Raw genomic sequence first — 14,690 nt, 5'->3', positions numbered from 1 at the left:
TTTAAAACGTTTCCTTTTGAATAAAACTTGGTTTTAGGCAAATGATTTTTTTTAAAAATAGTGTTAAATTTATTATTTACCAATATAAATTATTGGATTAATTGAACAAAATAGAGTGTTCTTTTACCAAGAGGCGATTTTTTTTATAAAGTAATGAAACTCTGTTTATGATTATGAAAGTTATCGAATCAACACCTGTTTTATTAACACATACAAGAAGAGTTCAAACGAAGGCACTTAGTAAACACTAGACATTGTCTAATAAAGAGTTGATTTCTCATATGGTCACCCAATTAATAGTTATTATCTCAAAAAGTCAATTTCTTTGTTGAAGAAAATTGGAATAAAGGAGAAAGGTGATTTTTTGAGATAATAACTATAGTAGTTGTGTGACATACCATAGTCAGATAGTCTAAGAAAAGTTTATTCCACTTGACTACAGCCAGTCCTCAAGTCTTGCAAGAAATCCAAATTTCATTTCACTATTGATACACTATTTCCTTGTTATTGCTTTAGAGTAAATGATGGGGAAAAGAAAAAAATGAAGACCACGTGTTCCATAATGTACGCAATGGGTGGACTTGACTTTTTCGTTGTATTTGAAAAGCGTCGTTAACGTATCAAAGCGATCGATCACGGAAAAAGAGGTAACGTTTTCGATTCTCACAACGAGTTGTGAATATGTACAGATCTCTCTCCACTTCCCGGCCCAAGGATGTGACGAGCTCGAAAAGTGGGGGCTATCCGTATGGTGAGGTAAAAGCGCATCTAGGCTCGGTCCGGAAATAGGGTACTCGATATGACCACGAAACGTGTGTGCGGCTTTCCCTCCACTCCCACCAACTCCGGATCACGTCTAATGTGTCTCGATCGGTAGGTCAGCAGTTATAGCGAAAGAGCACGTTATAGCCTTGTCCCATCACACAAAATAGGTTTGAAAAGTCCAAAGTTGGTATAGATGGTAGCTTAGTGAGGAAGGAAGAGAGACCATTCTCATTGCTTATATCTTAGCTCTCGCCCTTTGTAATAGGCATCACTTCTTTCTGAATAACGAACACAGAAACAATATATTTCTCTCTTTTGGCTATTTGAATCTTAATTTGTTCCTTGTTATTTGTTAAAATCTATATCACGATCCAAGTTACTCCGGACCAGGCTCATACTAAGAGTTCTCGGGATTGGATACGGCTCACTTGTCTTCAAACCCTAGAAAAACAAATCTCTAACTGATTTTTAGGTTAAACCCAATTTCGCCGAAAAATACACTAATCAACTTGTGTCGTGGAATTTATAGTAATGGGTTTAAGTTACAGTTGAGGAAGTAAATACTACAAATGGGAGAGAGAAAAAGAGGTAGATAATGGGAATATAAATGCAAGTAAATACTACAAAATGGCTCATACGTTAGAAAAGGATATTAATTAGAAAGAAGTTAATAAGTGACCTGAACTTTTTAATATACTATTATTATGTAGCATATAAATGGAAAAAAATAGAGAAAATTCCCAAAAAAAAAAAGGAGAAAAAAGATAAATACTTATTGGTGCTCATATAGAGGTGCTCAAAATTTTGGGGGCCCCATTTTCACTAATAATAGGTTTATGAATTATTATTTAAAAAAAAAAAAAAAGATTACTCCCTCTGTCCTAATGTATGCGATATTTTTCTCTTCTTGATATTTAAAATGCATGAACTTAGACCTACATCTTAAGATGTATTTTGTCACCAAATTGATATGAAAAAAGTTGTAACTTATAGTAGTCTTTTCATGTATTTCAAATATATAAATTATAATTTAAGATTGAGTTAATCTAATCCAATTTAGCTTCAAAGTTTAATTAATTGACTCTCGAAAAGAGAAAAATATCACATAAATTGGGACAGAGAAAATAGTATTTAAAAGTAAGAAGGTATAATTTTAACTAAAAAACGGAAGAAAAACTATTATTTTTGTTACTAATGTTGATTGCACCACCACACCAGTTAGAGAATAGACTTCATAATAAAAATATATAAGAAGTTTTTCTTAAACGAAAAGTTACGGCCTCTCATCAAGATTTGGCTTTAGGCCACCGAAGACGTTGAGCCGGGCCCCTGATGAGAGTTAGACACGTAAATCAATTAAGACTATATTCAACAACAATATACCCAGAGTGTATCTAATAAAATTAAGACTATATTACATTCCGTAAAGCTTAAATGGTGATATACGTGAAAATTTGAAGAAACTAATTTCAAAATTGAGAAGACCTTAATTTTTAGAAAGAAAAAAAAAAAAGAAAAAAAGATTCATGAAATGAGACAGTACCATCTAATTCACAAGAAGAGTCTTCATCGGGCGAATTAATGGAAATAAACAAATTGATAAACTCATGCAAAGAATACACCATAAGATACCTTTCTTAGCATAATCTTGAAATACATGTCCTTGAAATTATCTGTGTTTAACTAAATAGGTTGTGCTAATAGATCTAACTTTCACATAAGTGAAACTTAATCTTCTTCCTTGTCACAATTGGTGACTTTTTCCTTATCATCTTGACGTAATAAACATGACATTTCATTTGGTAAAGAATTATCCTTTTTTGTTCTTATTTTTCCATTGGCGGATGGCTCTTTAGATAGGCTTCATTGAATGTTCATGGTAGATTTTTCCAAAAGAGGAAGTTGGAGAAACATGTTGCTTCAACTTCTGTAACATATACTTTAATTTATTATCCGTGAAACATTACTTACGTATATACATTGCATCTTCTTTCTTGTGTTCAAAAGGATAATTTCCTATTTTTGGTTCTTTTTTAGATGAAATTACTCACATATATAGCAATTCTTGTAGGAATTACATTGAGTTTAAAGGGTAAAAATATCGTCAACATTTGATGAACATTTTGGTAATTCAACTTTTGTAACATCTTTTGTTCCCATTTTTTTAATAATATGATTATGAATCTAATCTTATTCTATATCATTCACAATTTTCACGTACTTTATTTCTTTTTAAAATGATTTATAAAACAAATAAAATTCATTTAAGAAAAAAAAAAGACGAGTTTAGCTGGGTGTGGAAGTACATCTGAGAGTGCGAATTAAGAGTATGTAGATCTTTTTCCGGTGAAATTTGGGTATTATAAGGGATTGAGAAAAGACTCAAATATGTGACTGAATTTAACAAAATGACCTATATATGTCACTCATAAAAGGAAGTGAGAGGGGTGGGGCTTGTTAAGTAATCGAAAGGTTTATATAATGCCACGTGTGAAATCTGATAGAGTAGAACTCAATTAGTGGTTAGTGGCACGAATGAACCAAATGTATCACGGCGGTGACATTTGTCCAACTATTAACGAGTGACATGAATAGGTCAATTCTGATAGTTTGATGACATACTTGAGTTTTTTTCCTTAACTTAATTTACGGTTACTGAACTGATGATGGATGCTTCAATATGACACATAACAGCGGAGCATGGAGCAATTTCCAAAATCAAGTGAAATGCACAAAATTATTACTGCAATCACTTATAGATGCTAAAAGCGACTTCAAAGCAGCAAAAAAAAAAAAAAAAAAAAAAAAAGAATTTTACAGCAATTGGGCCCGGGCTTATCCCACAAGTTGAGGAATAATTGGCCAAGAAGACAGGTGGGTTGTGTTTGCCTTATAAGTCGGGGCAAGGAAATTGATTGAGAAAAGTCGGTCAACTTGCATTATTAAGAAAAAAGGAAACCTTACATATTTATATGGTCCAAGACCAAGTCAATGGAGCCCATGCAGTCTAAGACAAGTTTAGAAAAAAAACCACGTTGCTTGCAGTCGTTAATGTAATCCACACCAAAGTTCAAAAATATAAATTAGTGAGAGACAAAAAGAAGTTTCAAGGGCTCAATACGTACTATATATATATACATAAAAAAATAATTTTAACTCAGATATACAAAGTAATATTTCGCTAAGGGGTTGTTGAACCCTCTACCACTACCACGCATCCGCCCCCCGGCCGCTTGCCCTCTTACCAATCACATACTGAGGCAAATTCAAGATTTGAGGTTTATGGATTCTACAAAACGACTTTAATATATAATACCCCGTCCGTCTCAATATATAGAGTAAATTCCATGAATGGTCTTTTAACTATCACTTTTTTCACCAATGTCATTTAATTATGTTTTTTAACACAAAAGTCACATGACTATCACTTTTTTTCACCCAAAGTCACTTAACTATGTTTTCTAACACAAAAGTCACATAACTATCACTTTTTTTCACCTAAATCAGTTAACTATATTTTCTAACACAAAAGTCACGTAACTATCACTTTTTTCACTAAAATCAGCTAACTATGTTTTCTAACACAAAAAAGTCACATAACTATCACTTTTTTTCACCAAAGTCATTTAACTATGTTTTCTAACACAAAAGTCACACCTACAGAAAAATTCAACTTCCGATGAGTAATATTTTTATATTCTTTTTTATTTTTAATCTAATAAATACAATCTCAATTAAAAAGAATCGACCCGATCCAAAACACATATACAGATATTAAAATACCAAAAGGGTGAATATATTTGAAAAAAAAAAATCATCACAAGATTATTACTTCTTATGCAATTAATAATAACTATTGCGCCGCATAATTCAATTTCCTACTATCCAACAACATGTCACACTTTTCCATATATATATATATATATATATATATATATATATATATATATCCAAAAGGGTGAATATATTTGAAAAAAAAATCATCACAAGATTATTACTTCCTATGCAATTAATAATAACTATTGCGCCGCATAATTCAATTTCCTACTATCCAACAACATGTCACACTTTTCCATATATATATATATATATATATATATATATATATATATATATATATTTAGAAAAAAGGGCCAATAAAATTCACACATTTTTGGCTTGAGAGCCCTTCTTAGAGCATGATCGTATATTTGGTGAAACTAATTTTTTTCATTAATATTTTAATATTTGCATGAGTTTTGGATTGGGTCGATTATTTTTAATTGAGTTTGTATCTATTAGATTAAAAATAAAATAAATATTAACCATCGGAAGTTCAATTTTTATGTAGGTGCGATTTTTGTGTTAGTAAGCTAAAATTTGTGTGATTTTTGTGTTAGAAAACATAGTTAAGTAACTTTGATGAAAAAAAAGTGATAGTTATGTGACTTTTGTATAAGAAAATATAATTAAGTGACTTTGATGAAAAAAAAAAGTGATAGTTAAGTGACCATTCATGAAATTTACCCCAATATATGTGGCACCATTTGACTAGGCGCAAAGTTTAAAAAAGAAAGAAAAAAAGAAAGGAAAATGTGTCACAGTGAGAGGTTAATCAGGGATGGGGAAAGAAGAGAGAGAGAGAGAGAGAGAGAAATAGATAGAGATGTGAAGCTACAATTTTTTTTTGTGGGGAGAGGGGGGGGGGGGAGTGGTGGTTAAACTCTACCCAGTACAGTATATTGTTTCTATTTCAGTACAAATGTTGCTCCCGTAGAATGATAGAAGTGGTTAAGAAAAGAATCTCTCAACTGTGTTAACATAGTGTTAGGGCTAAGGACTAACATAGCATTCAAATTAATTCAAGGTTAAATGAGCTTAGTGCATTATCCCAAGGACAAAAATCAGAATTAGACAATAACCCAATGACTAAAACTGCTATTATCCCTTATAAGTATTTTGTGGTTTTTCCTCAATACAAATAAAAAATTAAAAAAAAGTTATTGGGTTCACATGAACTCATAACATATAGGCTAGATCCTCCCTGAGCACATCACAACTTGCATTTATCATCTAAAAGTATTGCAATAATTGATAGCGGAATGTTTAGACAACAACTATAACTTCGTTTCAGTTCCAAACAAGTGATATGCAAAATCAATTGCACCAACGTAACCAACCTAAAGAGATGGTATTACCCCTTTTGTACTACAACAATTTTTTTTAGGTTCTATGATAGTGGAAGTTTCTTTACATTTTCTACTGGCATGCAAACCTCTAACAAGATTTGACAGATTTCACTAATGTTTAATCCCAACCAATTGTTATCACATAACATGAATTTTCTCCATATGTTGTGTTGGGAAAAAGCGTAAACATGCCATCAAATTATTTGAAATGATTCAGTTATGCCACTTGTTAATAGTTGGATATATTTATGCAATCGTCATAATCAAAAGTGCACATTCGTGCCACTTACCATTAAAGGCTCAAATAGCTGATTTTAAAATATCAGAAAATACAAAAACAACACCTATTAGACACGCGACCTCCAATTAAATGGTCCACATCACTCACCAATCTCACCAAATTAGAACACATCCAAATTAAATTAACCCACCCCACAATTGAACCCGGCCCACTTCCCTGCTAAGTTTTCAGCTTTTATCCATTTTTGTGTTAGAATTTTGATTCCCTTCAAAAAAAGGAGGCTAGGGTATCACTCAATTTCCTCTTTTTCTCTGGCTGAATTAAGATTGTAACTGGACACTCTGATTTTTCTTCAATTGCCATTGTACGTCCTTTTCTTTTGTTGAAGCTAAACGTAAACTACGCCGAACGAAATTTAAATTATGCGTACCAAAAGTATTGAGCCCAAAAATTAAAGACCACAAATTTGAGAGACAAAAATTAGAGACCACCCTGAAATAGGGGCATCTGTGCGAATGACCCGAAATTAAATAATCAATTCAATTATATTAGCCAATTTATTTATTTAGACTAATATATCTTGAATTTAATAAAGTCCAAATTAATTTATGAAAATGAATCTAATAAAATTTATATTTTTACGCATCCATCACTATTAGAAATAAAGGTTTTTCTCAACGACATTCAGTGGAAGATTTGTGTTTTAAAACATGATTTTCCCACCTCATTCCTCCGAACTGTACAAATGTAAAACACATGATTTTAAATGTTCCTACAAACGCTGAGAAACTTCCTGATTTTTCCGTATGAAAAACACTACTATTTAGATTTTTTGCTACCGACATTTAGTGGGAATAGCTACTAAACATTTTTCTAGTGGACAATTTCAATAAGAAAATAGTGATATTTTAGCAGTGCATCCAATCCGAGGTGTGTATAAATTTTCAGCATTTTAGACCTTGGAGTTGTCTATTCCTTTTACATTAATTACTTCCACTATTTCACGTTGATTAAGATTGTAAGTTTGTAACTGGACGCTCTGATTTTCTTCAGTTGCCATTGTGCGACCCCTTTTTATTTTTTATTTTATTTTTTATTTTTTTTTTACACCACAGCTACAAGGGGTACACTCCTATAAATATCTGTATTATAGACTTTAGAAAAGGCAAAGGAAGACTTGGAAAATTCTTGAAATCCAAAAATAATACTGTAGCATGATTTGATACTTATTTTTATTTCCAGCTTTCTAAGCATGTTTAGCTTAGATTTTAAAACTGTTTCGAATCTTGAATAAAACTTTTTCTGGGCAATTGATTTTTTTTTTTAAATACTATTAAATTTTATTGTTTACGAATACAAATTATTGGATTAATTGAAAAAAAAATAGTTTGTTCTTTTACCAAGAGATGAATATTTTTATACAGAAACTCTGTTTATGATTATGAAAGTAATTGAATCAACACCTTTTTTATTAACGCATACAAGAAAGTTCAAACCAAGGCACTTAGTAAACACTAGACACCGTCTAATAAAGAGTTAATTTCTCGATGACATTCTCGAATAATAGCTTAATCTAAAAGGTCACTTTTGTCAAAAAATTGAAATAAAAACAGAAATGCCGACTTTCCGAGATAATAATCCAGCACTCATGCGACTATACCATAGTCTAAGAAACTTTGTTCCACTTGACTACAGCTAGTCCTCAAGTCTTGCAGGAAATTCTAATTTACGTTTCACAATTGTTACAATTTCCTTGTTATATCTTTAGATTTAAAGATGGGAGAAAAAGAAAAAAAAAAAAAAGACCAAGTAAAAAGAAAAAAAAAGACCAAGTCTTCCATAGAGTACAAACTGGGGGGACTAGAATTTGTTTCAAAATGCATATATCAAGTATTGATCAGTACTCCTTTCTCCTCACATTCAACTCCTCATTTGCTTCTTGCATATGCTCTTTCACAAACAAACAAAAAAATGGATACCAAACCACAATACAAACCAATTTATTTGCTACTGATCTGTCTATCAATACTGATCCTGCATCAAAGCTTTGCTTTTGGATCAATTTCAAGAGGGGATCATGCAAAAGTTTTGTGCATAGCAAAGGAGAGGGAAGCTCTTCTCGAGATCAAACGAGGTCTCACAGACGAACAGAATATACTTTCTTCATGGGGAAATGAAGAAGATAATGAGGAATGCTGTTCATGGTGGGGCGTCAAATGCAGTAATACAAGTGGCCATATACGCGCCCTTAATCTTTGTGGTAACAGGGACACGTATTTGACAGGTAAGATTAGTACTTCATTGGTTAAGTTGCAGTATTTGAAGTACTTGGACCTTAGTTCCAATAATTTTAGTGGCCAAATACCAAATTTTATCGGTTACCTCAAAAGACTAGAGTACCTAAATCTCTCATCTAGTGTCAGCCGATTTACTAGTCTAATTCCTCCTAAGTACCTAAATCATTCATCTATGCTCGGCCGAGTAATTGGTGAAATTCCTCTATCTAGATTCAGCCGATTTACTGGTCTAATTCCTCCTCAGCTCCAAAATCTGACACACTTAAGGGCGCTTGATCTTGGTGGCAATCTTTTAACAGTCAAGAGCCTTGAGTGGCTTCCTCATCTAGTGTATTTGGAGTACTTAGATCTAAGTAAATCAAATGTGCAAGCTAAAAACTGGTTGAAAGAGATAAGCAAGCTCCCTAATTTGAGGGAATTGCATTTGTCTTCCTGTGAACTCCCCATATTCATTCCTTCATCAGTTGTCCTAGCCAATATTTCCTCCTCTCGTCTTTCCATCCTTGACATCTCCGATAATGAATATTCGTCTCCTGCAACGTATAGTTGGTTGTTTAACTTCACTAGTCTTACTAGCCTAGATCTTTCATACAATGACTTAGGTCAACTTGCTAGCGGGTTTGGGTACATGAAATCTTTGGAACATCTTAAATTTTCTGGCCGTCATTTTTTGGGATTACATATTGGAGTTGGTATTGAAGGCAGGATACCAGAATCTTTTGGGAATTTGAGACATTTATGCTCTCTTGATGCAACATACAATCACTTAAGTCAACCATTTTCTGAGTTGCTTAGTATCTTATCAGGAGAGTAATAGATCGCTTGAATTTTTGTCCTTTGAGGGAAATGCACTCACTGGTTCATTGAATAATCTTACTAGATTTTCAACCTTGAGGGAGTTGAGGCTACACGACAATTTGTTAAATGGCACTTTCCATGAAAGCTTTAGACAAATCTCCAGTCTTGAATATCTAGATTTGTCTAATAACCAAATGACAGGGTCATTACCAGACTTGGCATTATTTCTATCATTGAGAGAGTTGCATCTAAAGTCTAATCACTTCAATGGAACGATACCACAAGGTTTAGGGCAACTTTTCCACCTTGAAAGTTTCGATGCTCCTTATAATTTGTTAAAAGGTACAATCTCTGAATCCCATCTTTCCAACCTTTGCAACTTGAAAAGTTTAGACTTGTCTTCCAACCCCTTGACTTGGAATGTTAGCCTTGATTGGGTTCCATGTTTTCAACTACAGGTTATTAGACTTTCATCTAGTAATCTTGGGCCTCTTTTTCCAAAATGGCGTCAAACTCAGAATAGCTACTCATTTCTGGATCTCTCTCTTAATAGTATCTCGGACACAATGCCTAGTTGGTTTCCAAAGTCGCCTTCCACGTTATATTCTTTGAATCTCTCTTACAACCAAATCAGTGGAAAGATACATGATTTATTAGCTAATAATGCTCTTATGGTCATAGATTTCAGTTATAACAACTTTTCTGGGCCCTTACCAAGATTTCCTAAATCGCTACATGACTTATATCTCAACAAAAATCAGTTTTCTGGATCACTCAACGCCATATGTATACTTCGTTTACTCCATATCCTTGACTTGTCAGAAAATCTCTTGTCTGGAGAAATTCCTGATTGTTGGAACCCCATGGGTGATCTTTTGGTCCTTAATGTGGCCAATAACAATATATCTGGAAGCATTCCATCCTCTCTCTGTTCTTCATCCTCTTTAACCTCTCTATATGTGCGTAACAACAATTTAAGTGGAAATTTTCCTGCATCTTTGAAGAATTGCCAACATCTACAAGTCTTGGATTTGGGAAGAAATTCATTGACTGGAAAAATCCCAGAATCGATATGGACTAAGTTAGCTCATTTGGGCATTCTGAGCCTTCGATTCAACGGATTCTCTGGGAGCATTCCGCCGAGTATATGTCAGCTTCAATCTATTCAAATACTGGACCTTTCTGGAAACCATCTATCAGGAAGAATTCCCCAATGCTTCAGCAATTTCACCGAACTGCAACAACCGTCGAAAATACTGGGGACGGATGATTCGCTTATCACAAGATTTATTCCAAGGAGCAGCCCGGATTACCACAACAATGCATTAGTTCAATGGAAAAACAAGGAGTCAGAATACCGTAATACCTTGTGGCTTTTGAAGACCATCGATCTTTCTAGCAACGAACTAGTTGATGACATCCCCAGAGATTTTAGCAAAATGATTGCACTGGCATCATTGAACCTATCAAAAAACAATTTGTCAGGAAGTATCATTGAAGGAATCGGTTTGATGAAGATGTTGGAGTGTCTAGACTTGTCAGGGAATCAGCTCTCAGGGAAGATCCCAGTAGGACTTGCTAACTTGACATTTCTTAGCGTGTTAAATTTGTCAAACAACAACTTCTCTGGGAGAATACCATCGAGCACTCAATTGCAAGGCTTTGATGTCTCAACATATGGTGGAAATGTTCAGCTATGTGGCCCTCCTCTTCCAGAGTGTCCTACATTTTCTCCACCAAATCCTCATGTTGGTTATGACAGTACTTTTCAAGAAAATGATGATGTGTTTCTTTCTAAAGAGTTTTACATATCGATGGCGTTGGGTTTCATTGTTGCATTTTGGGGAGTGTCAGGCTCTTTATTGTTCAAAGATTCATGGAGGAATGCCTGTGAAAAATTAAAGTTAATTTTTTGGAAGAACAAAAATATCATAGATATTTAAAAGAGTTTCTAGAAAGTTATAATATAATATCTTTGATATATATTGTATTTAGGAATTGTCTAGAAATTCTAGACACTTAGATATTTATAGTTGAGGATAGAATTATACAAATAGTCTAGTGTAGGATCTTGGATAATTATCACTAAAGAAAAATCTAGATATTCTAGAGTAAAGGAGATAAAGATGATTAGATTTTTCTTATGGATGTATCTAGAATAATATCTAGAAGCATCCTAAGACAAGTATAAATAGGGGTGGCGCTTAGTCATTTGTAATCCAAGTCAATAAACCAAGCAAAACCAACCCCAATTGTAAGTCATTTAAGCCAATTTAAGAAAGTCTTTCTTCCATAATCAAATTCTCCTTTTCATAGCTTCGCTTCTTTAGTTGAATCTTCCGATCTTAGTTACGATCTTAGGCTGCGAAGGTTTCTCCGATTTACTTTTCTTCTGCTATATTTCTCTACATGGTATCAGAGCCTTATCCATAGCCGTAATTGGCTTCTGGGTTTTATTTCAAGATCGGGTCAGTGGTGGATTCAACTGGTTTTTCTGAATGGATTTGAGCGGTCGTGTTAATGGACTGGGGATGGAGTTGTTGAATCGGTCTAATTCTGATATGGAAGACATGTATGAGTCATACTTTGTGGGAGAGATTTGTGGGATGTTGTTAATGGTAGTTACACGAGTCCTCCTATGACGGACCGAAAAATAGCGACGCGTACAAGAAGTGGAAGCGGATTAATGCGAAAGCGAGTTCATCCTAAAGAGGTCCGTTTCTCACAACTTATTTGATCATATTATTAGGTGCAAATCGGCTCATGAGATATGGAGGACCCTCGATCGGCCGTTCAACAAGAAGGATGAAGCTTGGCCGCAAATGCGGAGAATGAATTGGCGAACACCACTCAAGGTAATCTTTCTATTGCCGAGTATTTTTGAGGATTAAGAACTTATGTTCGAGAGATTTCTTTATTAAATACGGATGAGGCTATCTACGAAGCACGAATGAGAAAAATTATCATTCGGTGGTCCGGCTTCTAATATATTCCCTTTTGTTACATCGATTCAAGGATGGGCTCAACAACCATCCTTGGAGGAGTTTGAGAATTTGTTGTCATCACGGGAGCTACTAGCCAAACGGATGGCTAGTGTGTCTATCAAAGAAAGGGAAGGAAATGCTCTTTAGGCTTACAAGGAATTTTAAAGGAAGACCAAAGCAAAGTAGCTCGAGAGAGATGACACGTTCTCGATTCCATGAGGGGTCAAGCTCGCCAAGACGAGAAGGAAGAGTCTTCTAATAATGGCAAGAAGACTATTAAATGTTATCGATGTGGTGAAGTAGGACACATAAAAAGATTTTGCCGAGCCAAGGAAAGCTACATGGCTCGAGGCGGGAGAGAGCTCACCGAAGAAGAAGATTGGGGAAGGTGCTTTGTAGCCGAGACTCGAGTAGTAGATGCCTTGAGCTTCTCTGTTTCGAAAGAGGTGGATCGTGGATTCGGGATATAATACGGTCCATTACGTGGAGAAGGAAGACAACGGTGTCATCAAAAGCAAGAAGATTCCAATGACGTTCGGACTAGTGACGTGGTAGGCTATCGAGGAAATCAACGAAGCGGATCTTAAAATTAAGTAATAAAAGTACGGATGTGGAGGATGTTGAAAGTAGAACCCGAGCATGAAGGTTCTAAAACTATATATGAAAATGGTGACCATTCTAGAGAAAGCATTGAGGGAGTCGTAGTGGAAGTTGAGGTCTCGGCCAATCATACGCCATATCGGACTCAATCACTAGCTCGGATCAAATGCGAAAGCGAGATGGAGAAGCCAGCGGTCAAATAAATGAAGAGGTTGACGTTGAAGGCTCGATTTCATATGGAGAGACAGATAACATGGTTCTCGGATGCTCTAAAGCTGACAAACAGTTCATCGAGGAGCTGAAAAAGGAATCTGGTGGTGGATCCTACGGTAGTGCTGAGTCTTCACAGGAAATTAATGGTCAGATCGTCACCGACTCAGGTATTTCTCCAAATAACACAATCTTTAAGGAGCTAAGAGAAAGGGGGAGTCTGGAAACTCAAGAATGTGAAGTTCAGTATGAAGATGAGTCACGTGGTTCACAAAGGTCAAAAGAAATAGTGGCAAAGAAGCGCATTACGGAGATGAAAATTTTATCCGGACGTATTCATGTTTCTTTGGAGGCCCAATTATGAGCGGAAAACCATCATCATTTGAAGAAGGAAGAAGTGTCGGGAAAACATTGCTGAGATCTTCACCAAGGCACGTCCAAAAGATTCGTCTGAGTTCTTCCGCGACAAGTTCGGGATAGCTTCCAAAAATTACTTTAAGGGGGAGTGTGAAAAATTAAAGTTAATTTTTGGAAGAACAAAAATATCATAGATATTTAAAAGAGTTTCTAGAAAGTTATAATATAATATCTTTGATATATATTGTATTTAGGAATTGTCTAGAAATTCTAGACACTTAGATATTTATAGTTGAGGATAGAATTATCTAGAATAGTCTAGTGTAGGATGTTGGATAATTATCCTAAAGAAAAATCTAGATATTCTAGAGTAGTGGAGATAAAGATGATTAGATTTTTCTTATGGATGTATCTAGAATAATATCTAGAAGCATCCCTAGACAAGTATAAATAGGGGTGGCCTTAGTCATTTGTAATCAAGCCAAGCCAAGCAAAACCAACCCCAATTGTAAGTCATTTAAGCCAATTTAAGAAAGTCTTTCTTCCATAATCAAATTCTCCTTTTCATAGCTTCTTCTTTAGTTGAATCTTAGATCTTAGTTACGATCTTGCCAGTGTATGTTTCTCCGATTTACTTTTCTTCTGCTATATTTCTCTACAATGCCTACTTCAAGTGGTTAAATGGATGTCAGAATTGGATCCTTCTTTATTCAGCACTCTGCTTTGCAAGGTTGAAGGCAAAACTAAGGGCCTGATAACTGAATGTTTGTATTCTAATAATCTGGTCTCTTGACAGTTGCTTTGCTTTTAATGTTATTTCTATATGTAGATATTGTATGGAGCCCCAGGTTGTTGAATCTTGAAAACATATGGCATTTTGTTAATGTGGTTTGGTATAAACGCGAGTGTGAATGAATTTTACCCACGTGTCTTGGTGGCTAGGACACCGGAAGTGCCATTAATCTTCATTGAACACAAATTATAACCTTGATACGTGAACACCCTTGTTACCTGATTATTCATGCTCATGCATTATAATGATTCATCAATTCTTGAATGGCTTGGTACTTGGTAAATTGGCCAAATACTATTATTTTTCTGTAGTACTGTGATTTTTTAATTAAAAGTACTTAAAAATAAAGATGAAAGTCAATGGACCAACGTATAAACTTTTTTTTATTAGTCTAGACATTTAGAAATACTTATCGTGTGGGAAAGTAGAGATTCTCATTGCTACAATCGTGAGTTTTTGCTGCTAATACTTTTGCCT

At 34.5% G+C, this 14,690-nt stretch overlaps 1 protein-coding gene across 1 annotated transcript; it reads left to right on the top strand.

Annotated features, from left to right (window-relative positions):
- Positions 1 to 8,114: 8,114 nt before the first annotated feature.
- Positions 8,115 to 11,463, top strand: LOC132045825 (receptor-like protein EIX1). The gene is given in 2 exon segments (XM_059436403.1): positions 8,115 to 9,279; positions 9,281 to 11,463. Coding segments are annotated over 2 exon segments (3,066 nt in total). The 5' UTR covers positions 8,115 to 8,145; the 3' UTR covers positions 11,213 to 11,463.
- Positions 11,464 to 14,690: the final 3,227 nt, after the last annotated feature.

This window comes from Lycium ferocissimum, unplaced genomic scaffold (assembly GCF_029784015.1).
Source record: "Lycium ferocissimum isolate CSIRO_LF1 unplaced genomic scaffold, AGI_CSIRO_Lferr_CH_V1 ctg8100, whole genome shotgun sequence".
Lineage (NCBI taxonomy): Eukaryota > Viridiplantae > Streptophyta > Magnoliopsida > Solanales > Solanaceae > Lycium > Lycium ferocissimum.
Note: the sequence above shows the minus strand (reverse complement) of the source record. Positions and strands in the feature narration are given on the sequence as shown.